At 53.6% G+C, this 22,904-nt stretch overlaps 1 protein-coding gene across 4 annotated transcripts in view; it reads left to right on the top strand.

Moving 5' to 3' along the window:
- Positions 1–22,904, top strand: part of ZNF609 (zinc finger protein 609) — an 85,381-nt gene that overhangs the window by 363 nt on the left and 62,114 nt on the right. For 3 of the 4 annotated variants that reach the window (XM_027889695.1, XM_027889685.1, XM_027889667.1), the window contains exon 2: positions 13,425–14,289. In XM_027889695.1, coding sequence (XP_027745496.1) covers positions 13,543–14,289 — 747 coding nt within the window. In that variant the 5' untranslated portion in view covers positions 13,425–13,542. The remainder of the gene's footprint in view (positions 1–13,424; positions 14,290–22,904) is intronic. The other variant, XM_027889675.1, reaches the window with a different exon arrangement.

A 22,904-nucleotide genomic window follows, 5' to 3' on the forward strand; every position in this document is an offset into this window, starting at 1 on the left:
CCCCCCACTCCGTGACCGTGGGGGGCGGTTGTGTGTCTCCCCCGTGACCCTCGGAAAGGGGGATTTGAGTGCCCCTCCTCCGCTGTGACCACTGGGGACGAGGATCTGTGTGCCCTTCCTTCCACCCCCGTGACCATTGCGGACGGGGCTGTGTGCCCTTCCCTCCCTCCCCTGTGGCTGTGGGAAAAGGGCTGTGTCCTCCCTGTGACCCCTGCGGACGAGGGTCTGTGTGCCCACCCTATCCTGTGACCATAGGGGCGGTTGTGTGTTCCCTCCCTGGGGCCGTTGGGAACGAGCCCTCCCCGGGTGTCGTGGCCATTGGGTGTCGGGTTCCCCCGCGGGGTGCGGGGTTCCCCCCACCGCCACCGCGGCAGTCCTGCTAGGGTTCTGGGGGCTCGCCCTGTGCGGGGGGTGCGGATCCCTCCGGCTGCGAGGGAGGAGGGGCTGGTCCCCCGCGTCTCGGGGCCGTGGGGGGCGTCAGGGCTGCGGAGGGGAAATCCCCATGCGTGGGGTCACCGCCGTGGCAGGTTTTGGGGGAAGGGTCGGGGATGGGGAGATAGGCGGGGAGGAGATTGTCGAGGGGCAGCAGTGTCCCTGGGGCTGGGGGGAATCTCACCCTCTTGAGTCCCGTCTCTGTGCAGGGAGGGTTTGGGGGGCACAGGAGCAGAGGGGACTCCAAGAGTGGAGGTTCCCCTGGAACAGGGAGGGGGACTCTTGCCACAGATCCCTGAAGATTAAATTTTCCCCAAGGCGTTCAGTGAGTGTGAGTTGTTCCGAGGGGGGGGTCAGACCCCTAGAGCAGAGCCCCTCCGGGCATCTCCCCCTGGGCTGTGCCGTGTGCTGGTGACCTGACGCTGCACGATGTGCCGCCTGCCTTCGAGGTTTTTGAGCCCCCTAGAGCCAACGGGCTGATCCAGGGGTGACACTGGTGGTGACAACGTGGCCGAGTGTCCCATGAGGGTTGGAGTGGGCGGCGGGGTGAGGACAGAGTTCCTGTGTGCAGCTCTCCCGCCCGTTGTGTACACGGGGAAGGTCACAGGTTCAGGTCTGGTCTGTGAGATTTGGCTCTCCTCCATCTCCCAGCAGCCCTCTTTTTTCCTTTCCTTTCCTTTTCCCCCCTTTCCGGGAAGGCCCTTTCTCTCAGAGGAGGTGTTAGCCACTTATTTTCTGTGGCGGACACTGGGGAGCCCACAGACCCCCTCCTCCCCTCCAGCAGATCCAAGGATGCCGGCTGCAGGGCCTGCGGTCGGGCTCCAGCAGGCGCAGGCAGTTCCTCGCCTGGACATCCTCAGGAAAACCTATTTCCACGCTTTGTGCAATGACTCCGGCATCGGATTATGCCTCACATTTCTAGCTCTTTGTTGGCAATGTGCGACCGCACACGCACGGCACTCGGAAAATCCAAGGCAGCTGATCTTATTGATTAACTGTGGACCAGAAATAATTTATAATTTATTATTTTGAAGCCGTTTCGGTCATGAAACACAAATCCTTGCCCTTTTACACCCTTGTTCATCCAGTGAGATTTTCTTCTCTCCTGTGTGGTGGAGAAGGGAGACGTGTGCAGTGCTGGGAGCACGGTATCTCCGTGGTGCAAAGGGACAAGGATTTAATGTTTCACCTGGACTGGCCTGGTGTGTAGGGCAAGGGCTGCCCCAGTTAGAGCCACCAGAGGAAATTAATTATCAAACAAGTTGTAATGACCTGTAATTGAGTACGGCCAGGACATGGGAAGGAGGTTTTATTCCCTTTTCTGAGCAGAGCACTTAGACCTGGTCTGTGTGTTTGGTGAGTCGCCATTAGGCTGCTCATTAGCTGGAGGGGCTGGTGTGTGTGTGTGTGTGTGCAGAGGTGTCTTTTCACTCGTTACCTCTGCATGGGCTGAAAGCGGTATGATTTTTTGGGGTAGACCCATCTGTCTGTAGCCCCATGCTCGGTGGCAACCCCAAATAATCCCTTCCTCGCCACAGTTGCAGGGTTGCAAAGTCCCCTTGCACTCCCTGCACCCGGCTTGTCAGTGATCACAGAATTGCTTCTGCTGCCTCAAATCTTTTACCCTGTAAATTGAGCTGAAAATGTGCCGTTTTTGGGAAGAAAGGGCTTGTGAGGGCGGTTGAGGGGTTCTCATGTGGTGTTGGAGGTATCCAACAGCTTGTGTTGTCTTTATTATGAATTAACAGAAAGGACAGACCGGAGTTTGCTCTGTCTTGGAGAACGGGGATGCCTCAAATCAAAAATTGCCTCTGAGTTGTATTTACAGTGGATTTTTTGTGATTGCATAAATTAAAGAAAAACAGGAATGCCTGGTGTTTCTAGTGCTTCCATGGGGGCGTCATTCCCAAAACAAAGTCAATGTCCGTGCATTGTGTCCAGGCCATGACAGGTGGTGGGATCCCACTCCTGGGCTGATGGTGGTTGGGGACTAGAGTCATGTGTTGTGCCCAATTTATTCAGCATTTCCCAGGTGAAGGGATCTTTCTCTGCATGTTCATGATGGGAAGAGGAAGAGCTGGGCTATGCCATGTTGCCCTTGGCCTGGCTGGGAGTGGGGATGCTTGTGGCCATCCCGCTGCGTCCTGCACGGCACGACTCCAACTGGGATTAGGGCCTGTGGGCGCTGATGCAATGCTAGTCCCAGATGTAATGCAATAAGCCTCTTTGTCCCCTTTATCCAGAGCATTATGTAAATAAGATGGTATTTATGGTCCCAGGTATGTTATTCCGGGGCTGTGTGACAGCCTGCATACGCAGTGATGCCCTTTGAGTGTTGGCACCGCTGCTGGTGTTCCCCGCCGGAGACAGGGACCTGGCGGGGGCAGATGCTCTCGGGGAGCATGTCACATGCCAGTTCGCTATGGAACTGAGGCCACAGGTGACCTTACCAGGGGCTGGTGACAGTTTAACTGCACTCGCTTGCTGGTATGTGGTGAGGGCAGTGAGTAGGTCGGCATTGGAGTCTGCAGGGATGGGGTGGTCGCCCGCTGAGTTCATGGTTGTCTTTGCAGACTTCCTGCAGAACACGGGATGCTGGTTCCCCACCTCGGGGTTTTGAGAGTCACGTGTCTGTTCCCAGACCTACCTTGTGTTCCTTTGAAGCCAATGGTGGTTTGCAGAGAGGTTTTTTGGGAAGCACCAAAGTCCCTGAAGTACCTGGAGATGGCCTGGCTGTCTGCAGTTCTCCTGTGATGCCTCTTCTGATGCTTCATGGGCTCTCTGGGCATGGGGAGAGTTGGTCTCTTCCCCATGGATCTTGCCCACTTACTTGGGACTGTCATAATTTGTGTGCTTGTGGTAGTGGCTGGAGGGAGAATGATGCTGTCACATGGGGATGCTTGACTTTATCAGGGTCTGGGGATGTGATGGGCGTATTGAGGAGCCCTTGTAGGTGTGAAGGACCTTTGGTAAGATCGGGGGTAGGTAGGTGAGCCAGCTTGGAGCATGCAGCTGCTCTGGGAGCTTGTGGGTGGCCATGTGTGGCTCCTGAACCAGAGCTTTGGCCACCTCGGCAACAGCCAGTCTACTTCATGTACCCATGCCAGGTTGACTTGGATGAGGAAGGGTGCTGTTTGGTGTTGGGAAAGGGCAGGAAAAGAGATCCTACTGGGATATGGCGTATTTTGCCATGCAGATGCACTTTCCTGCTACTGGGGGTTGGCTCCTTGAGGTGTGATGTGGTGTCAGAGGAAGGAGTGAGGTTGAGCTTGAACAATCCTACAGTGAGAAAATAGAGAATGGCTTCTTGACTAGGAAACTTGCTCTGGGACTCCATTTGCTCTTGTGATTGCTTGGGGTTTTTTTGACTTTATATAACTTCTTTAAAGGAAACCAATTCCCTTCTGCATTTGGATGGAAAATCAGTTTTTGAGATGAGCCCAAGAGGTTGTTTTGTTTTCGCTGCAGCTGAGTGTCCTTCACACGCACAAAACCCACTGACGTAGCTGCTGAGCGTCAGCTCAGATGTGGTGTGAGGGGGTATGAAAAGATGCAAGTGCATCTTTTTGTGGATGAATAAAGATGATTTCAGGAGAACCTTGATATTTTGTATTTAAACGTTAAATGCTCAACTTCTACAATTCATTGCCTTGTTTGTGGTGTAAGAAAAGAAGGAAAAAGGGAAGATGATGTTGTGACTTTATGCTGCTCCTTCCCCAAGCAAAGAAAGGTTTTGTGGCATTAGATTTTCCCTCCAAGCAGTTCCTGGCCTGCTCAACCACTCTTCCAATGGCTGGAAGGATGAGATCTCTGTGCAGTAGTGCTACATCATCTGCAACAAAGTCACACTGATTCATTCACTGATAACAAAATCGATTTTAGTGAATTTGCTGAGCCTGTTTGTAGTTTGGATTAAACAGAGCATTCCTGGTTCAGGTGAGTCCAAAGATTTGGCTTGGAGTTTTCCCGGTGCTTCTCCAAGGGGATGAAGGGTGGATCTGGAGGATTGTGCTGTGCAGCTTTAAAGGAGTGAAAATGAGGTGTGTAATGACTTCTCCATGAGTCCAGTGGGTGGAGAGTCTTGCTCATCTCCAGAATTACTGCTCCTTCCCCAAAGGTTTAGCAGCCATGGAGAAATTTCTTCTTGTCCTGAGGATTTCCTGTTTATTTTTGAGGGGGTTTCACATCTGCACCTTCCCTCTGTATCCATTGCCACTATTAATTCCAAGTACACTAGGACTTCCCAAATAAGCCCAGCCTGCTTTGATACATGGTTCTGGCTGGGTTTTATTGTATTCCTGTACATGCTGGCTAATTCACAAAATTTGGCAATTTGCAATGGGTCATTAGCGCGAATTAGCAACTTTCTGATGGATATCAGAGCTCTGCAAATGTGCTGTATTAATCTAGGAGATACACCTATTTATTATCCCTCCCAGGGAAAAAAAAAGGGGATTTCTCGGCATGGTACTCGCTCTGCTTGCATTTGTCCCTGTCTGCGTCTGCCTTCCCTCCTCCTTTAGTTCACAGTCTGGTTGGTTTTTTCCCAAAGTGTTCCCAGGCTGATGGTGTGACAGGAAGAGCGATTACAGCTGCACACACCGGCCTGGCTGCAAACGGAACCTCAGCTCGGGGAGCCAAGGTGCCCTAATTGGTTATCGAATGAAGGGAATTAAAGGCATTAATAGGTGAAGTGGCAGCTCCTTCGGTTTTGGAGTGGCGGAGAGATGTTTGTCCTCTTCTAAAGGCTGGGAAACAGCCAAGGCTGGCTGCGTGCTCTGCTTCTAATGGGAAAAATAGAGGAAATAAAGACCAGGAGCTCTCCCTTCCCTGGGACCAACCTGAGAGCAAGCAAACCAGTGTCTGTCTGTCCTCTCCAAATTGCGCTGTCGAGGTAGGGCTGTGGCTGGGAGACACCACTCAGCTGGGATCACTCCAGGGCTCTTCCTTTGGATGGAGAAGATGGAAAAGAGACATTGGCACAGAGTGGGAGCACAGCAAGTGGTTTCCTGTTCCTCCCATACCTCAGTGGAGGGTGATCCTTGTTGGAAACCTGTGTGTCTGAGACCATGTGAACCCAGCTTGGGACTCGGCCCACTGTGGGGCAGGAGGATGGCATGGAGAGCAGGAGCAAGGGGAGGAGCCTCCCTACCTCCAGAGCCCTGGAAGGAAAGGGGACAAATGACCGGTTCACTGGTGCCCAACACCTTGAGCTCGCGATGCTGCCAGCAACGCCAGGTGCCTTCCTGCATCCCTGCTAACAGCATGGAGTGAGCAGGGGAAAAGAATTAGCTCCCTTTTCCAGTATTTACTCCAGCAGTTATTTATGCTCCTTGATTGTCTTTGGTCTTCACCAGCTCTTCTTTCTTCCCATCTCCGTGACTGATGCTGCAAGGATCTTTCCTGGTCACATCCATCTTATTGCTTCCTCTCGCTGCTGGCGATCTTCCAACCTGTGCAGAGCTCTGAAGTTTAGGAGCCTTTTGGGTTATTTTTACATGCTCTCTACCCTTGTCTGGACTGTGTGTGAGGACAGGTCACCAGTTCAGACACCTCTAAGCCTCTTGTAAATCAGTTCTCTTCTGTGCTAGGGTTAGCAAGGGTGTAAATGGACTGATTTTTAAATCCACATGGCTGCTCGGCTTTCCCAGTGGAAACCAGCTCTTTGCTCAAGGGACAATCGACCCCTAGGTTTGTCCCTATGAGAAGCATTGCAGTGCCAAACAGATTGGCTCAGGCATCCTGTTTTGAGTGTTTAATGTTGTTTTTGGCACCAGCCAGCAGTGACATGGCTGGCTGGGCTCAACACGAATGGGCTTTGTGCGGGTAGGGGAGCACCAGGGCTGTGTCTGGTGCTGCCAGAATGCAGTGGCTTGTCTGGGGCAGGCTGATCCAAAGCGATTCCGAGTTAATCCTGGCTGTTATTGCTCACAGTGTTGCTTTTTGCTTTTGCCACTATGTAGCTGGCAATGGTCCGTGTGTCAGTCTTTGGCAGTCAAACTCTGCGGTCGTGCCTCTCCGCTCCTGTGGCACTGCCCGTGCCTGCTGGGCACCTGCTGGCTGTTGTATGCCTGTGATGCCGTGACACCCAGAGGGTGGCACGTGGGGATCATGGGGCAAGCGGGAGATGCAGGTTTTGGGTGAAGATGGGACTGTGTTTCTAGTTAGTGTTAAGCCATCGTGTGCAGGTCTGGGCATGGCAGTTACACTGGGGTGTCCTCCAGCGTGGGGACACAACAGTGAGGGGAAATTCCTGCTGAGTGTCCCTAGTTCAGGATAGGTTTGAGAGCTGGACTTGCAGGAAGGAAGCTGCTCCGTTATTTTAACCATCAAATGCTTTTTCTCCTATGCATGCAGGTTTTTCAGTTCCTCTTTCCCAGTATAGCCAAATGTTTAGAGCACTGGGCACCAGTTTGCGCTTGAGGATGTGAATGCTAAGGTGCTGAGAAGGTCCTTGGCCATTTTCACCTGCCAGAGATTTTGGAGTCTGCAAGGACATGCTTGCTGAAAGATGCCTAACCTGGTGTTCTGGGATGAGCAGGCTGTGATCCAGCCAGCATCCAGAGCCTGAGCCTTGCTGCTCCCTGCTCATTCCATTTGAGAGGCTTGGGAAGCGACAGGGCAGTGCTGTCAGAGCTGTAACAAAGCACTGGCATGGCTCTTGCCTGCTCATGCTGTGCTTGATCCTCCTCCAGTCTATGCCACTGAGTTATCCCAGCACTGTGGCCTTCCCTGCAAACCTGGCTCCTGCTTGGCAGGAGAGCCTGCAGCTCTCCATAGGAGGGCTATGTGTGCAGGAATGTTGCTGGACTTAAGGGCAGCTACAAAGAGGAGCCACATGGAGAAGTCAAGGGGCAACAGATACAAATTGTGCCGGGAGAGGTTTCATCTCAACATAAGAAAGTAATGTTTTATAGTGAGAACAACCATGCAGTGAAACCACCCCCTTTGAGTGGTCTAGAGTCTGTGTTGCTGGAGGTTTTCAACATAAGACTGGACGGGATGGTATAATCTCACCTGGGCTGCCTTTCCCGTGAATGACTGGGCCAGGTGACCTTTCAAGGTCCCTTCCAACCTGATCTGCTCTACGTTCTATGACCTGAGTCGTGTTGACATGTATGTTCACACTTGTGTGGAACGATGGTTCTTGCTCAGCTTCCCACTGGAGAAGTGACTCCAGCAGTGTGATTCAGCAGAGAGCAAGCAGGCATTCCAGGAAGGTGTTCTTTGCCTGCTGTCCTTCACAGAAATAGAGTGGAGTGTTTGGTGCCTTCCTGTGGGCCTGTAGGTATGGATGTGCCGCCTGCTCGAGCTGAACACCATGTGGTTGCGTGATGGTTCTCTCACCAGTGGTTTTCTTGAAATATGAAGCTCTTGGACTTCCTCGTGAGTTAGCAGAGGAAATGTGAGCCATGTTTCATTCAGTACAGAAGTAGGTACCTTGAAAAAATGTACAAGTTGAGAGACATCAAAATCAAATACTTGCAAATCTGAAGAACCCTCGGCTCTCACGGCACGATCAGGCAAAAAATTGGGACTTTGGTGATGACACTTCCAACACTGACAGGCGGATTAAAGAGGTACTTGTTCCAGTTTTCCCCATTCCACGATATAAAGGAAAGCCTGAAATGTTTGCCTGTCTTTGTATTCCCCCTTTCTGTGTGCCTCGTGTATCGTGGCCATGTGTGGCCTGTTGGGAGTTGAGGGAGGTGAGGGATTCTGGCAAGAGTGGCTTTGCCTGTCAGCTGTGTTCAAGAACGTTGGGTTTTTCAGCCCTGGGTCAAGTTGCTCATGGTGTTGAGGTTAAAAAAGTGTCAGTAAGAAGCAAATGCTGAGCTTTAACTAATCTTGTATTTTCATCAAACACTGGCACCACGCACGTGTCTCTTGTATTGACAGCTTTGCTGAATGTTGTTGTGGGCCGTAGTTGTGCTGAACATTGCTATAAAGGCTGTGTTTTAAGGTCATGAGTAGATGGGGGTGGATGTGAGGTTGAATTTTTGATGCCAGGTGTGTCTTTTACCTGATGAAGAATGTGAAGTGGATGCCTGAGTGTGTATTTGGGAGCAGGTGGGTGTTATGGCTGATAGATCTCCAGAGCTTTCCTCCAGGTAGGGTGATTGCCTGGCTGCTCCAACACCAAAGCTCTGCTCACCTCTCTACCTTCAGCCTACTTTTATCATACCTGGACTGAAATATTTCAGACTTTTCTCAAGAATGCCAACAAATGACTCATCACTTGAGCGCTACCCTGTGTCTGGTTCATCTCCAGTGTCAAGGCTCAGCCTACAGAAACTTGGTGTCCTGGCTAAGTTTGGCAGTGTGTCTCCTGGTGCTCTGGCTGCAGTGCATGCTGGAAGATGTAGTCTTGGCAGGGTGGACCTCCATATTAAAAAAAAGAAGGGTGGCTCCATTTTATTCAAATTGGGTTCAGCCTTCTCCCTTCTGGCAGCTTGCTGGCGCCGTCCCACTCAGCCCCGAGAGCCACCGAAGTTCTCCCGGCGCCTTGTGTGAGCGCGGAGGCGGGAGTGCAGCTCCTCCATTCAAAATCTTGCTTAATTCCACATTGAACAGCTTGTTTTGAAGCCTTGTGCTTCGGCGTGTTTTGCAACAGCTCAGACTCCCGCCGGGTGCAGGCGGTGGAGGGATCCTGCCCACATTGGATGGCAGTTCTGGAGGGTGTCACGGCAAATCTCCTTTGTCTGCTGCGGCCTGAGTGATGTCTGGGGGAGAGCGAACCCTCCTCCCCTGCGTGATTTCTTGAGCTGAAAGCAGCAAGTGAGTGAGGAAGCTCCTTTGTGCAGATTTCTCCGTCTCCTCTTGTTCGTGCCAGCTGGCTCGCGTTCAACATTTCTCCTTTTTTCTCTCTCTCCTTTTTTTTTCCTCTTTCCTCTCCCCCAGCTCTAGAGAGAGGGGGCGGGGAGAGAGGGAGCATCTTAAAAAGAAATCTACAGAAAAGACATGGGAGTTACTTAACAAAAATCCAACCCAAACAAGCCCAGCTGGGGGATTACAGGCGCGGCGGTGGGAGCCGAGCAGGGAGTGAGTGCGGCAGCTTGGAGAAGGCAGCATGTTGCCCCCCCCCCCTCCCTGAGTTTCTTTAGTCGTAAAAGGAAGCAAAAAGGGATCTTGTGTGGAGGCAGCGGATGGGGAGAGTGACCGGCTGGCTGCCAGCCACGGGAGGAAGGACCTTGCATTGTGGCCCCTCGTGCTACTGCCTTGGCTGGGGGCTCCTGGGGAGCCCTTTGGGGGTCTTAGCAAGCCGGGGGGGGCAGCAGCCCTTCCACGCCACTGCCTTTGCCTCACCCAGGAGGGAGCGGAGGGCTCTGTCTGCTCTCCAGGGTTGCTCCTGGCTGGACAGAGCATCTCGCCAAACCCTTCGCTCCCTGCCTCGTACCCCGCTGGAGGAAATGCTGCGTCCTACAGATTTTCTCCCCCCCTTCCCTGTCCTCTTTGCTACTCCTTCTTGCGGGCATTCCTGAAAGTTAATCAGGGTGAAAATTGCAGTCGGTCATGTCTGGAAGCCACCAGAGGCTGATCCTGGAGCGCTGCAGGCTGGAGCACATGGTTATGAGACAGTCTCTCTACGTGTGGGCTGGCTGCTGCCAGGAGAAGAGCTTTCTCCTGCATCTCACTGCCCTTGGGCGGTCAGTGCTTCCCCACTTTGGTCTCTTGGCCTCCAGTAACCGGTGGAGAAAGCTGGAATGGCGCAGGCTTGGCAGGTTCTGAGCATCCTGCACTGGTTTTAGCACAAACTGGGGGCTCGTGCGGTTTCCTCACTGCCTTTTGGAATGTGAGTGTTCTGGTGGAGGAGCTGTCTCTAGGTGTGTGTGCAACCCTGAAAGTGAACTTTCAGGTTTGTCTCTGAATATGGTTTGGCTCTGTCCCAGCCTGTAGATGCGGATTGTAGAGGTCTCAGCACCTAATGGAGCTGAATTATTCATGTCTAGTGCTGTGTGTGTGCAGCATTCCCAAACAGAAAGCTGTCTCCTCGTAGGATCTGCGCTCCAGGACTGCTCTTAAAACGCTTCATTGGCAGGTCTCCAGGCCAACAAGTGAGCACATGCTTTTCATGTTGTGCGGGGATCAATCCTGTGATGGCAGGAGGTAAGGGGAAGGACACATTTACAGCTGAATCAATCTCCTCGCTCTGTTTTCCAAGATGCCATGATTTGTGGTGGCGTTACACCCCTCAGCAGGAGAGCAGGGAGGATCTGGATAGAACCCGGCACTTCTCCAACTTGGGCAAAGCAGGCAGTGGGAAAGGCACCTCTTTCTCTGGGACATGGGCTGTGGGAGTTGGGGTTCCCTATCTACCAAAATAACAATGACAGGGTAGATTGGGAATCCCTGGGGGTCTGGCTTGGGAGAGGGACCCAAAATGCTCCTTCAGCTGCAAGGTAGAGCCTGCAAGAGTGGAGAAGAGAAATGGGGAATTGGAAGTTTCAGGAAGTGGGTTTTAGAACTGTGGAGAATTTTTTAGAGCCACGTGCAATGGAGGATGTTCAGGGGTCCCCCCACATCGTGTAAACAGGGTCCCAGCCTTCAACCTGGGGCTGGAAGGGTTGATCTCTGCTCCAGTCCCTCTTCCCGTGGTGGCGCGTCATGAGCTCCCTGCCCTGCTCTCGGGGTTAAGAGCCTTCCCCCATCTCTTGCCAATTCAGCATGTTCCTGTCAGTCCTGTTTGTGATTCCCTTCCCTCTGCATTAGCAGAGCAGGCTCCCTCAGTGCCTTCTCTGTAGGGTGAGGGGTTTTGCTCCTCTTGTTTTCTAACTCTTTGATTGTTCCTAGCTCTCTAAATTGCCAAGGACTCAGCGGACTTCTGGGCTCCTTATTCCTTTTGTTGTGGTAGGAATTGGCAAAAACTGCTGCTGCTTGCAGAGTTTCAGACCCAAGTCCCGCTCGTCTGCTCTCCTTATTCCACATGTATAAATAATATTTATGGAGATGTGTGTGCGTGTGTATCTGCACGTTTGGAACAGCAAGGTGAATTCCCTGGTGGGAGTAGAGAGCCGGCCGAGCCGGCCTCGTGGAGTTGTTGCATGGAGTGGTAGGTGCTGTGCCTGTCGTCATACAACCCTGCAGATTGTCCACTGCTTTCTGCCACTGCGAGGTCAGATCCTTGTCCCTTTATCCTTCCGATTTGAGCTGCCTGTGGCCCTTTGCGTGCTCCAACCTTGGGTTGGCAACACTTGGATTTGGAGGCTGAGCGTCATCCTCTCCCAGCAGCTCCTGTGTGTTAGTCCTGCCTATCAGTGCTGTGTCCACCTGTCCCTTGGGGTTATTCTTGGATTCTGGGCCTCAGCTTAGGGCTGGGAAGGGACTGTTACAAGCCAAAAATCTGGTTCGTCCATCTTGTTACTATCTTTGCCCATCCACACAAAGGGACTGTTGTAGATCCATGGCACAAAGAACTGGCTATACCATGCAGAGGTGAGGTGGTCGCTGCCAATTGCTGACCCCATCGGTGGTTTGGAGAGAGGCTCTGAAGAGACAGGTTGATGGATTTGGGCTGGACACCCTGGCTTAGGACTGGGGAGCAGCTCCTTGGGCAGGAAGTGGAGGAGGAGACAGTGGCAGAAACACGCAGGGCAGCTTTTGGGAAGCCGTTAGTGACTCCAGTGCACAAAGTGATCTCCTGATTCGACACTTTCCCTGCCGCTGAAATGAGAGGTCAGTGCTTTTCATTTCCAGCCTGCACGCAAAACCCCAGCTCCTAGGGTTAAAAATCTCCATAACGACCTGTCAGAGAGTGGATTATTAGCTGTACAGAGCTGAGGATGCTGTGGGGAGCAGATGGAAAATGGTCTGGCTGCGGCAGCCTGGCTGATGAAAGAATCCCTGGCATTTTTACAGTGTTTGCGTCTCTGGAAATGCACCGTGAAGCTGCTTTCCAGGCTCCTGCCTGCTGGGGTTTGAAGAAATTTGTGTGTGTGTGTGTGTGTGTGTATGTGTATTTTTTTTCCCTTCCCTTCTCATTTCTCTTCAAGTCACCTGTTTTTGAAGTGTCACTCGTAAATAGTACCAGGAGCCAGCAGGCTCGGAGCTTGGCGGGGAAGGGGAGGACATTGCTGCTGGATAGGAGCCTCATCCAAATGGGTGGTCAAGGATTTCTTAAGGGTTCTGTAGGGCTGGCGGCCCGGCTGGATGGTGCTGGGAAGAAGCTGTTACATGTGTTAATTATGTCTGGTCAGGATAATTGCCATGGCTCTGTCACTGTGTCAGGTTGTGTGTGGGTGTCTTTTTTGTTTCCCTCCCAGGGTGAGGGGCTGGGAAGATGGGAGGAGATATTTTGGGCTCACTGGGTCGGCTGTGGTGTGGACAGATAGGGCTGAGCCCCCACTTCCCAGTTAACACTTTGCACTTGCATAATTGCACCTTGGCTTCCCATTGGAAGCTTATTGTGGAGGTGATGGTGATAAACATCCCAAATCCAGGTGCTGTGTTGTGCTGCCTGGAGGTGTGGAATGGGAACTCTGTGCTTCCCACTGCTATTTGACCTTTGGAGACCGCTCTGACACGTCCCAAGTGTCACAAGTACTCTGAAGCCTGGGATTTATTTCCCACTGAGGCACTCGACTTCCCTGGCGAGCGGCTCTCATCCCTCACAACGGCTGGTGCGGAGAGGAGCCCTCCCTCCGGGTGGCATCGGCAGGAGAAATCAATCCTCCCTCCCAGGGGCAGCGCTCGATAATTCAGAGGGAAATGGCGAGCAGGGAAACGTGTGAGTAATGTCTTGTTGGAGCCAAGAGCTGTGACCTGCCAGGGCCGGTATTGATCGAGGACCAGTGCCAGATGGCCGCTGCTGTGGGGGCAGCTGCCGAGCAGCCCCAGCCTGAAGGGTGGCAGGAGGACTCTCTGAGGGGGGATTTGCGAGGTTGGGGCTTTCACCCTGCCGAGATCTCTCCTGGCTGCAGGTGCGGCTGCCAGTGAAGACAGATCTGCCTGCGACTCTTCATGTGTAACCTTGTTCTCTTTGCTTTCTCTTCCAGCAGCAATGCCGTCACCTGGGCAGATCCCGACCACTGGAAGCCCCCCAAGGACGTAGGTGACTCCCAGGGCGTGGAGACAGGGAAGAGCCTTGAATCGTGAAGGGTTGTTAACTCTAAGATGTCCTTGAGCAGCGGAGCTTCCGGAGGGAAAGGAATTGATGCGAACCCGGTTGAGACGTACGACAGCGGGGATGAGTGGGACATTGGTGTAGGGAATCTCATCATTGACCTGGACGCTGATTTGGAGAAGGATCAGCAGAAATTGGAAATGTCGGGCTCCAAGGAGGTGGGGCTCCCAGCACCCAACGCAGTGGCGACGCTACCGGATAACATCAAGTTTGTGAGCCCAGTGCCGGGCCCTCAGGGCAAGGAGGGCAAATCCAAGTCAAAAAGGAGCAAGACTGGCAAGGACAGTGGGAAACCGACCCCGGGGTCCTCCCTGTTCACTCCCAGTGAGGGAGCTGGTGGCAAGAAGGAGGCTCAAGGACGCTCTGGGGATGGCGCGAACTCAGGTGGTTTGGTGCCTGCTGTCACCCCAAAGGGCTCAGAGAAGTCGACCAAGGCATCTCGCAGTGTGGCTGGCTCCAAGAAAGAGAAGGAGGGCGGCTCATCCAAAAGCAAGAAGGAAAGGAGTGAAGGTGCGGGGACTGCGGTGGAGAAGGAGTCCAGCGTGCTGCAGCCCCTGGCCCTGGCAGTGAGGGTGGGACAGTATGATGGGGGCCAGGGGACAGAGCCTGCTGCTGCCGAGCAGCTTGGGAGTATAGCTATTGACACGGGAGCTGCGCTCAATCCCTTGGGAGTTAAGTCGGAGCTGGAAGATGGGGAAAGTGAGTGTCGGCAGCTGAAGAAGGTGAAGTCGGAGAAGGTAAGAAAGGTGTCAGGGTGTGGGTGATGTTGCTGCTCCTGTGCCAGGATGTCCTGCTGTGGTTGGCAAGGGAACGGGACCGTGTGCCTTGTACTGCTGGGAGCAACACTGGTGCCTCTTGGTTCTGGTGTGAAGGTGGTTTGGCCATGTGATGTGCCATTGTCTGGACGTGGTGATGGAATAGCACTGGTCAAGCTATGCCTGGCTGCTGGGAACCGTATGTCAGCAAATCACCTGCAACCACTGTGCTCCAGGTACTATCCTGCTGTACCCTCTGGGATTTGGTTTCTTTGGTGCTGTGGCTGTGCCAATGGGTCCAGGCCTCTCTGGCCTCTGTCACTCTGCAGTCAAGGTGATGTCCTGGCGCTGTGCCTGCTCCAACTCCCAATGGGACACACTGCATCAGTGGGCCGCTGTGCTCTGCATCCCACTGGCTTCCCCTTGAGTGGCAAGGCTCCCTGCAGCCCCCGGAGGAATTTATTTCTCTCTGGTTGCATCATGTGCTGAGAAGGATCCCTCACTGTGTCAGTGAGTGTGGGATCTGCATGGGCTCGTGGGTGAGCACAAGGAGCAGGGCTGACAGGAGTCACTGCCTCATTCCTGGAGCTGCCAATGGTATGTCCCACAGGTGGTGACGATCCGACCTGGGCCAGCTGGGGCTGTGGGCGATGTTTGTCGTGTAGCTCCTCTGCTGACATGCAGCAGCGATGCGGAGCTGGCCAAGCTGCTCTTCCAGGTCACCAGGGGCATGAAAAGCCCCACCAGTGGCCCATGGCCTACAGGGTGAGCAGCTGTCTGTCTGGGTGGCGCTGAGCTCTGGGTGACTGTATGACTGGACACGGCCATTTTGGGACTCTTCTTGTTTCTCAGTAATCACAGTGGCTGATGAGAGTTCTGTGGGTAAATGGGGAGGACTTTGAGCATGTGGAGGTCTGCGTTCTCCTCCATGCCAGCTGCACATGGATGTCACTGGTGTTTGTCTTTGAAGCCACATGTTTGCTGCACACAAGGTGACATCACAAGCATGTGTGTTTGGAGTGGCTCGGCCCTATTGCCATTAATATTTGCTGGGGTTGGGAGAGTGGCTGGGCAGTACTGGGGGTGCACATCACCGTGTCTGCAGCCGGCGGCTCCCAGGAGGATTTCTGCTTTAGTGTGGGGATCACAGTGTGGGCACCTAGATGGGTGGGGAGGGCACAGTGTTGTTGGGAGAGGTTCTGAGGCCAGGGTTTTGTTGGGGAGCATGTATGGAGAGAAGGGTGGTGGGGATGATTGGCCATGGGACGGCTCTGGGACAAGGGCTGCTAAATGGCTTGGGGCTATATCCACTTGAGAGAAAGACCCTGGGGCAGGGTAAAATTCAGGAGTGGTGTGGAGATGATATGTTGTTCCCTTGTCCGTTCTGGCAATGGAACCAGAGTGAATGAAACCAGGGAGAGCAGCAGATACTCTTTTACCTGATGGACTGGAATGTTGCTGCTAAAAACTATGGATGCTGAAAGTCCACTGGTGCTCTGGGGCACTTGGTGGGTTTGTGGATGAGAAACCCAACAGGGTTTGTACAGGACAATGTCTTTTGGCTTGGGAAATGTACGAGGAGGACAGGAGCTTGGGAAGTGGTTTGGGAAATATCTCAATGTGCTTGGCTGTTATATTTCATCACAGCCATCTGTGCTGGCCGCTGTCACAACCAGCACTGGACCTTGGGTCGTACACTGTGTGACTTTGCTGTGCTGTTACTATCAAAGATTTATTTCTTTCACTGATGCAGCTGCAGAAAACCTCTGCAGCCAGAGGGGCAAAATGGAGGTGGGGTGTTGGTGGAGGAAGAGCTGGACATGCCCCAGCTGTGTGTGCCGGCACCCAGAAGCTCCCTGTCTGCTGGGCTGGTCCCACAGCGTGGGCAGCAGGGGAGGAGGGATTCTGCCCCTGTGCCCTACTGAGGTGAGGCCCCACCTGCAGAGCTGCCTCCAGCTCTGAGGCACTAGCAAAAGAGGGATGTGGAGCTGCCGAAGTGAGTCCAGAGAAGGCCACGGAGCTGCTCTGAGAGCTGAAGCCCCTCTGCTCTGGAGCCAGGCTGGGAGAGTTGGGGGTGTTCAGCTGGAGAAGAGAAGCTCCGGGGAGACCTGAGAGCTGCATCCAGTGTCTAAAGGGGCTCCAAGAGAGCTGAAGAAGGACTTTGGACAAGGGCCTGGAGAGACAGGCGAAGAGGGAATGGCTTCCCACTGCCAGAGGGCAGGATTAGATGGGATATTGGGAAGAAACTGTTGGCGATGAGGGTGGTGAGGCCCTGGCCCAGGTTGTCCGGAGCAGCTGTGGCTGCCCCATCCCTGGAAATGTTGAAGGCCAGGTTGGATGGGGCTTGGAGCAACCTGGGATAGTGGAAGGTGTCCCTGCCTACGGCAGGGGATGGAACAAGATGATCTTTAAGGTCCCTTCCAACCCAGATTGTTCCATCATGTCCATGCTGATACCCTGTGAGGAAGGTTCTGCCATTTTACTAGTTTAGATTCAGGCACAACCACCTCAGTGAATGCTGAGCTTGGAGGGCTGATCCCTGTTTTGAGAAGGGATTTAATGTCTGGATCTGCAGGAACACATGTTGTGTTTGGTCTTAGGAGGAATCATTGACTCTGTTTTGTCAGTCTCCTGGATGCTGGATGGCTTGCTTTGGGTCGAGAAAGCCCTGGGCGAGGAGAAGAAAGGTGTCTGCATGGCAAGGGGTGGGAAGACAGTGTTGTTACTTGAGGAAGAGCCTGAGGCTGGGCAGATGCCTGGGGCAGGGTGGAGGACAGAGAGAGTGCAGTGGGGGATGTGGTGATCGGGGGATATGGCATTGAGCTCATCCTACCTCCTGAAAGCTGTGGAGGTGCCCCAAAAACTGCATGTGGAGTCCAAAGGAGAAGTGAAGAGCAGAGGTACATGCTGGCCGTGGGAGGGATGTTCCCCCAGGCATTGCACTGAGGAAATGAAGGGGACAGGTTCATTTTGGCCTGGCGACAAACCCTGCCTGGAAAGTGAGAAACTTGCTCAGACCGAAACAGGAACGGCCACAACATGACTCAGCCCAACCTTTGATCTCCATGAGCTTGTCCTCTGCTTAACCCTGTGCTGCTCCCTCTTCCGTTCCAGACAGGGAAGTTGGTCTCCGTCTGTGGATGAAGGAAGAGACTGTCTGTCCCTCCACTAACTTCAGCCCAGGGTAGGCAACCTCCCCATCTGTAGGTGCATGCTGAGCTGGCATCTTCAGCCAGGAGGTTTTGTTGTATCTCCATGTCTGGATTAACAAGCACTTTAGCAGGGAGTGTTTTTCCTTGATGAGGTGCTTTGGTGCCCCTAGCCAGTTCAAGCCCCAGCCAGCTCACCTTGCTTGCCTCTGCTTCTGCTTTTGTGCCCTTCTTGTATCTCACTGTAGGGTTTGGGAGCCCTCAAGTCTTTACTGGGTGTAGGAAGGATCTTTGCTGTGGGTTCTTTCAGACACCCTTCCATGTCAGCCAGTGCTCTGTGGTGCCATGTCCACAGACGAGGTCACCCTTACTCCCATGTCTGACATCACAGTGATGAAGCCTGTGGACATGGTCTGTGGGCTTCATGGAATTTGTTTTGCCAGTGTGACCCCCATGGCTCCTCTGGTCGCTGCTTCCCAGAGTGAAACCTCAGGAACTGAATATCCCAAATGCCCCTTTTCTTGATGCGGATCTTGACCTTGTCCAGGCCTGTTACGTGCTCTCCTTGAACCCAATGCCATCAGTGTGTTGGGACACAAGTGATAACTTCTCCAGGGATGGGGCTGACCGTGATGAAACCTACTGGCAGTAACCCTGCTGAGACCTTCCAGGGTCTCTGGGATGGGCTGAGCACCTCACCCAGATATGCCTCAGGCTGTGGTTGTTACCTGGGCAGCTCCTTGGAGCCCCGAAAGATATTTGGGGGGCCAGCAATGGGAGCTTAATACTTCTTGCAGTGGGGAGAGAAAAGAGCTTGTGCTCATAGACCCATGACCAGAGTGTGGGGACCAGAGGCTGGATCAGTCCCTGGGTCATTGGTGATGGGGGTTTGGTTTGGGGGTACAGTGGTGTTGGGGAGGGAACAGCAGCTCTCAGCGAGCAGCCACACTCAGCAAAATGGCCGTGCACAGAGGAGCAGCGCCTGCTGTGCTGTCCCTGCCCCACCAGCTGCCGTGGCAGGGCCGAGCTGGCCCTGGGGCCCGGTGGCCGTGGCGGTAGGCGCTCAGTTGCCAGCTCTGCACCCACCTCGCTGCCTGCACCGTGGCCCCTGCACCTGCTCCTGGGCACGCTGGACCAGCCAGGGGATGTTGAACATTAAACAAAAGAGCCTCCCGGCTCTTGGCTGCCGCTTCGGCTTTGTTTTGATTGAGAGGTTGTTCAGCAGGAGGAGGGAGGGGGTGTTTTTTTTCCTCCTCTTCTGACGAGCGTCCAGATGCGACGCTGCTGCAAACAAGGGAAAGGCAAACAGAAGCCGCTGGAGACTCGACTCTTCTGAAAAGCCTCTCTGGGTCACGTGCACTGCGGTTTTGGGCAGCCAGGAGGGTGAATTCGGTTGTGTCCCTCTGTGGGAGAGGGGGTGAAAACTGCTGGTGATTTTTTTTCCCTGAATTTCCCCCTGGACACAGCATTATGCCCTGCCCGTGCTCGAACTAAAGATCCCTGCTATGGGTGGCGCGGTGGTGCGGGGACACTGCAGTGGCTGGACCCCAAAACTGGTGTGAAAATGTACTTGTGGTTCCATGGGAGGAGAGCGTGACAGTGGAGGGATTGGGTGGTGACACCGCATCAAGTGGCAGCTACCAAAAAAGAAATATTCCCCAAAAATACATCCCTAGGCTCTTCTTGCTACCACTGGGTTGTCTGGCAGTTTGCAGTGTGGCTTTGGTGTCACCTGCGTGAATCTTCTTCCTCTAATTCAGGAACATGGTGTCTACAGTACTGGTCCTACAGCCTGAGCAGGACGTGGGATGGACCTCCAGGTGTCTCCCCCATTAATCCTTTACCTAGAATCAAAGCATGGTTGCCTTTTTTTAGCTTTTTTTCCATTTTTTGGGGGGAGGGATGAGGTTTGGTGGTGGATGCAACGATGAGGGTTGGGGGGGGGGGTGCTTGGGTGACTCCAACTTGAAGAGTCGAGATTTTCCAGTAGTTCTCCTGGGTCCAAGCCCAACAGGAGATGGGTGTAGACACTTTTAGGGACATTTCTTGATGTGGGGCAGAGCCAGGATGGGACATTCTGGGCTGGTCCCAACCTTGTGCTTAGAAGATGTGATTGATATTCTGACTGGTAAGGGGTTTCTTGTCTTGGGGCCGGGGTTTGGATAGAGAAGCTCTCAGTGGAGGTGCTTTAGAGACCCTCCAAAACTGGCTCCATTCATCTCTTCAGGGCTGGTGTTCACCCTGTGCTTCATTTTCCAGAGGGATTTTTAGGACACTGGAAGTCCAGCACTTGGGTAGGGATCCGTTTGTACAGAAAACCCTGGGCAGAAGCCGTTTCCCACCTCTTGCTCCACAGGACTTGGCTCTTTCCAGGGAATGGCAGCCAGAGTGACACTGGAAGCCCAGGAAGGTGCAGGGGGGGTGCAGGCAGCTGCCGGCTCTTGCCTGCTCTGCTTGCTGTGGTTTCTTTTCTCCAGCCATGCTGGAATCAGATCCCTCCAGAGCTGCTGACAGGGCTGTGTTGGGAGGCCTTGGGAATGACACTGCTCGTTTCCTTATCGTCCCCAGCCCTGCTGCCTCGAGCCTTCTGCTCCAGGAACAAGGCAAGAAGGGGGCACGCAGCCAACACGTGTCAAGAGCTACAAAGGAGGAAATTGGCCTAGTTCACTTCAAACTGTGGGGTTAGTCCTGGAGTTTTGGCTCCTACTGAGAGGTTATTTATATGTGGGATTTTTTTTTGTAACCACTGGATGTAGCAGGCTGGGAGTTCCAGCTGATCCCATCTCTGAAGGCTTTACAAAAGGAAAATTGCATCTCTCCCTGGTTGCTTTCCCAGCTGGCAGAGTTAGGAAGGACTAAAGGGCTGAGTTAGCTTTGATACCCGACCCATCAGTGTTGTTGTATCCCAGTGAATTGGTCGTTGTGCCAAAACGCAGCCCCATCTCCACTGGAGCGGGAGCAGGACATACGGCTCCCCGTCAAGGACATGGTGATGGGAAATGGAGCAGCACTGGGAAAGTGGAGAAAACATCTCCCTGCTCCTGAAGCATGAGAGTGGAATGACACCGTGAGAGCAGAACGACACTGTCCTAATGAGGGGGTGACAAAGAGGGGGGCAGCCCCTTCTCTGCTTTCTTGGCATGACTGACCTGCAAATCTGCTCCCTCAGTGCTTTGATTAGAGATTCTGATGGCAAGGCTGGCGGGTGACTGATCCTGCTGACTCACAGACCTGATTCCTCCTCCGAGGGCAATGGGAACTGCTGGAGACGGGTCAGATTTGGAGGCTAACGGGCTTGGGTAGACTCTGTGGTGTTTTTTGCTTTGCTTCCAGGCTGGCGGTGGCTGCTCATTAGCCTAATGACCCCAGTTACCCAGCACCATTTATCTGCCGAGGGAGATTTCTTTAAAGGAAGATTTGCGCCTCTCCAGCGCTTGGACCCGAAGGCTTCAAAACCATGGCGAGCTGCTCCTGAGGCCCTGCCTGGGAGCTGATGCGGGGGGAGTGTGCCAGGAATAACCCACTAATGAGCGAAGCTGCTCCTCCAGCCGGCAGCCAGGGAGGCTGCGGGAAAGGGCTGCAGAGCTCAGTGCTGCCTGCATTCCCCCTCCTCTGCTTTAAAAGGCTGCTTGGCTGGGGATTCGCTGCCTTTTCCCTGTTTTCTGCAGCTATGGCGTCTTCTGTGCTGTTGCTTTCACAGTGCTGTGTTGCTCTGCTGCTGCTCTTGAGGATGCTTTGGGCTGGAGCTGTGAAATCCATCTTCCATGTGAATCCTTGTGTGCAGGCAACCCCGGAGAGGTGCTGAGCAAGAGAGCACCCAAATCCGCAGAGCTGAAGGTGGGCAGAAGAAAAGGCAGTGGTGATCACAGTGACTTTGTGACGTTCTTACCTTTTGGTAACTAGCGCCTGGAGCTCGATCCCTAATTGAGTGCAAGAGGAGTCACCCCAGGGCTCGGAGCTGAGCCAGCAGCTGGGAGAGCAGCCCAGGGCTGGGAAGCAACTGCCGGGCTCCGGAATGATTTAGAGCCACCAGCAGCCTGACGATATGTTGTATTTGGTGACAACATCTGCTCGAGATATTCCTGTCCCTGTTACTCATTCCTGCCCACGGACCAGATCAGGGAACTGATCTGATGTAAATAAATGCACTCGGGGTTTTCTGGGGTGAACTCAGATTGTGGGCTGGCATGGGCGGGTGAGCTGGGATGGGTGGGGGCATGGGCAGTGGTGGTTGCACCTGGGGCTGGAGTTGGGGCACAGGCAGTGGTAGTGGCAACCTGGGACTGGGGACAGGGGCTTTGTCATGCTATGGTGTGAGGGTTAGGGGTTCACTGGCCTCTTGCAGGTCTTACAGTGGCTTTGACCAGCACTGCTTAACCCCGGAAAGCACATGGTGCCTGTGCTCACCATCCCCCTGTGCCCCCAGCCTCACCAACTGAACCTTGCCAGCTCCATCCCAGCATTCTGTGGGCAGGATTAATCCCTTTGCAGGAGGCTGCAGAGCTTTGGTGTGGTGTGGTAAAGGCATGTGTTCATATCTGCTGACACTTTCCCTTGTACTTGACACAGAAGTGGGTTTAAAACTTGGTGTCTAGATTTATTTTAAAATATTGTCTGGCCCTAGTGCACTTGGGGTGTCTTGAAATGTGTCACGATGAACGGTGCACAGAGCACGCCTGCTCTGCGGGCCTGAGCTGGAATTCTGGTTGGGACGTGGAGGTCGCCATGTTTTCCATCCCATTGAGGGGATGGAATGTGATAAAACTCAAAAGTGTATTTTGTCCAGTGCTGAGGAAGCAAGAGGACCCATCCGGGCTCAGGAATACCTTCCCTTAATGCAAATGCTGGAGCCTCAGTTTCCCCTGTCCTCTACATGGATTGAATGCTCCCATTAGGCAGGCTTTGTAGGGGGGAGCACTGGGTGCTCCAGGTGCAGAAGGCGCCATTGCAGCTTAAAATCCTGTGGTTGTGGCGCTCTGTTTTTGTTTTTGTTTTTTTTTTTTTTTTCCCAAGCCAGAAAGTAATTTCATTCCAGGAAGCTCGCTCGCTCCCCCAATTAGCCATGGAAATGCAGTGTTGTGATATTTTCCCCAGGTGCTGTGCAAATGAACACACTTCCCAGACTCCCCCCGCTCACCCCCCCATCCCTTCCTCCACTTGTTGGGATGCAGGTACACTGCCTCCTGCACCAGAACGGCCTCGTTCAGCTGTTTAACAGATGGCTGTGGCGTGTTTGAACCGTGTGGCTGGTGGCCACCAAACTTGGGCTCAGCCCTCAAAAGAGGATGCTGGAGCTGGAGCTTGGTGGTGGGTTCCAGTGGGGCTGGAGGAGGGACAGCTGTATCCACCTGGCAGCTTCTCTGTATATGGTGGCCAGGGGAATCGTGTTGTCCGAAAGGGGAGGCCATCCCAAAAAGAATCAGTACCACTACAGGTGGTGGTGGTGCC

Source organism: Empidonax traillii, unplaced genomic scaffold (genome assembly GCF_003031625.1).
Source record: "Empidonax traillii isolate 1590-97213 ecotype Southwest subspecies unplaced genomic scaffold, ASM303162v1 scaffold12:size2584012, whole genome shotgun sequence".
NCBI classification, from domain to species: domain Eukaryota; kingdom Metazoa; phylum Chordata; class Aves; order Passeriformes; family Tyrannidae; genus Empidonax; species Empidonax traillii.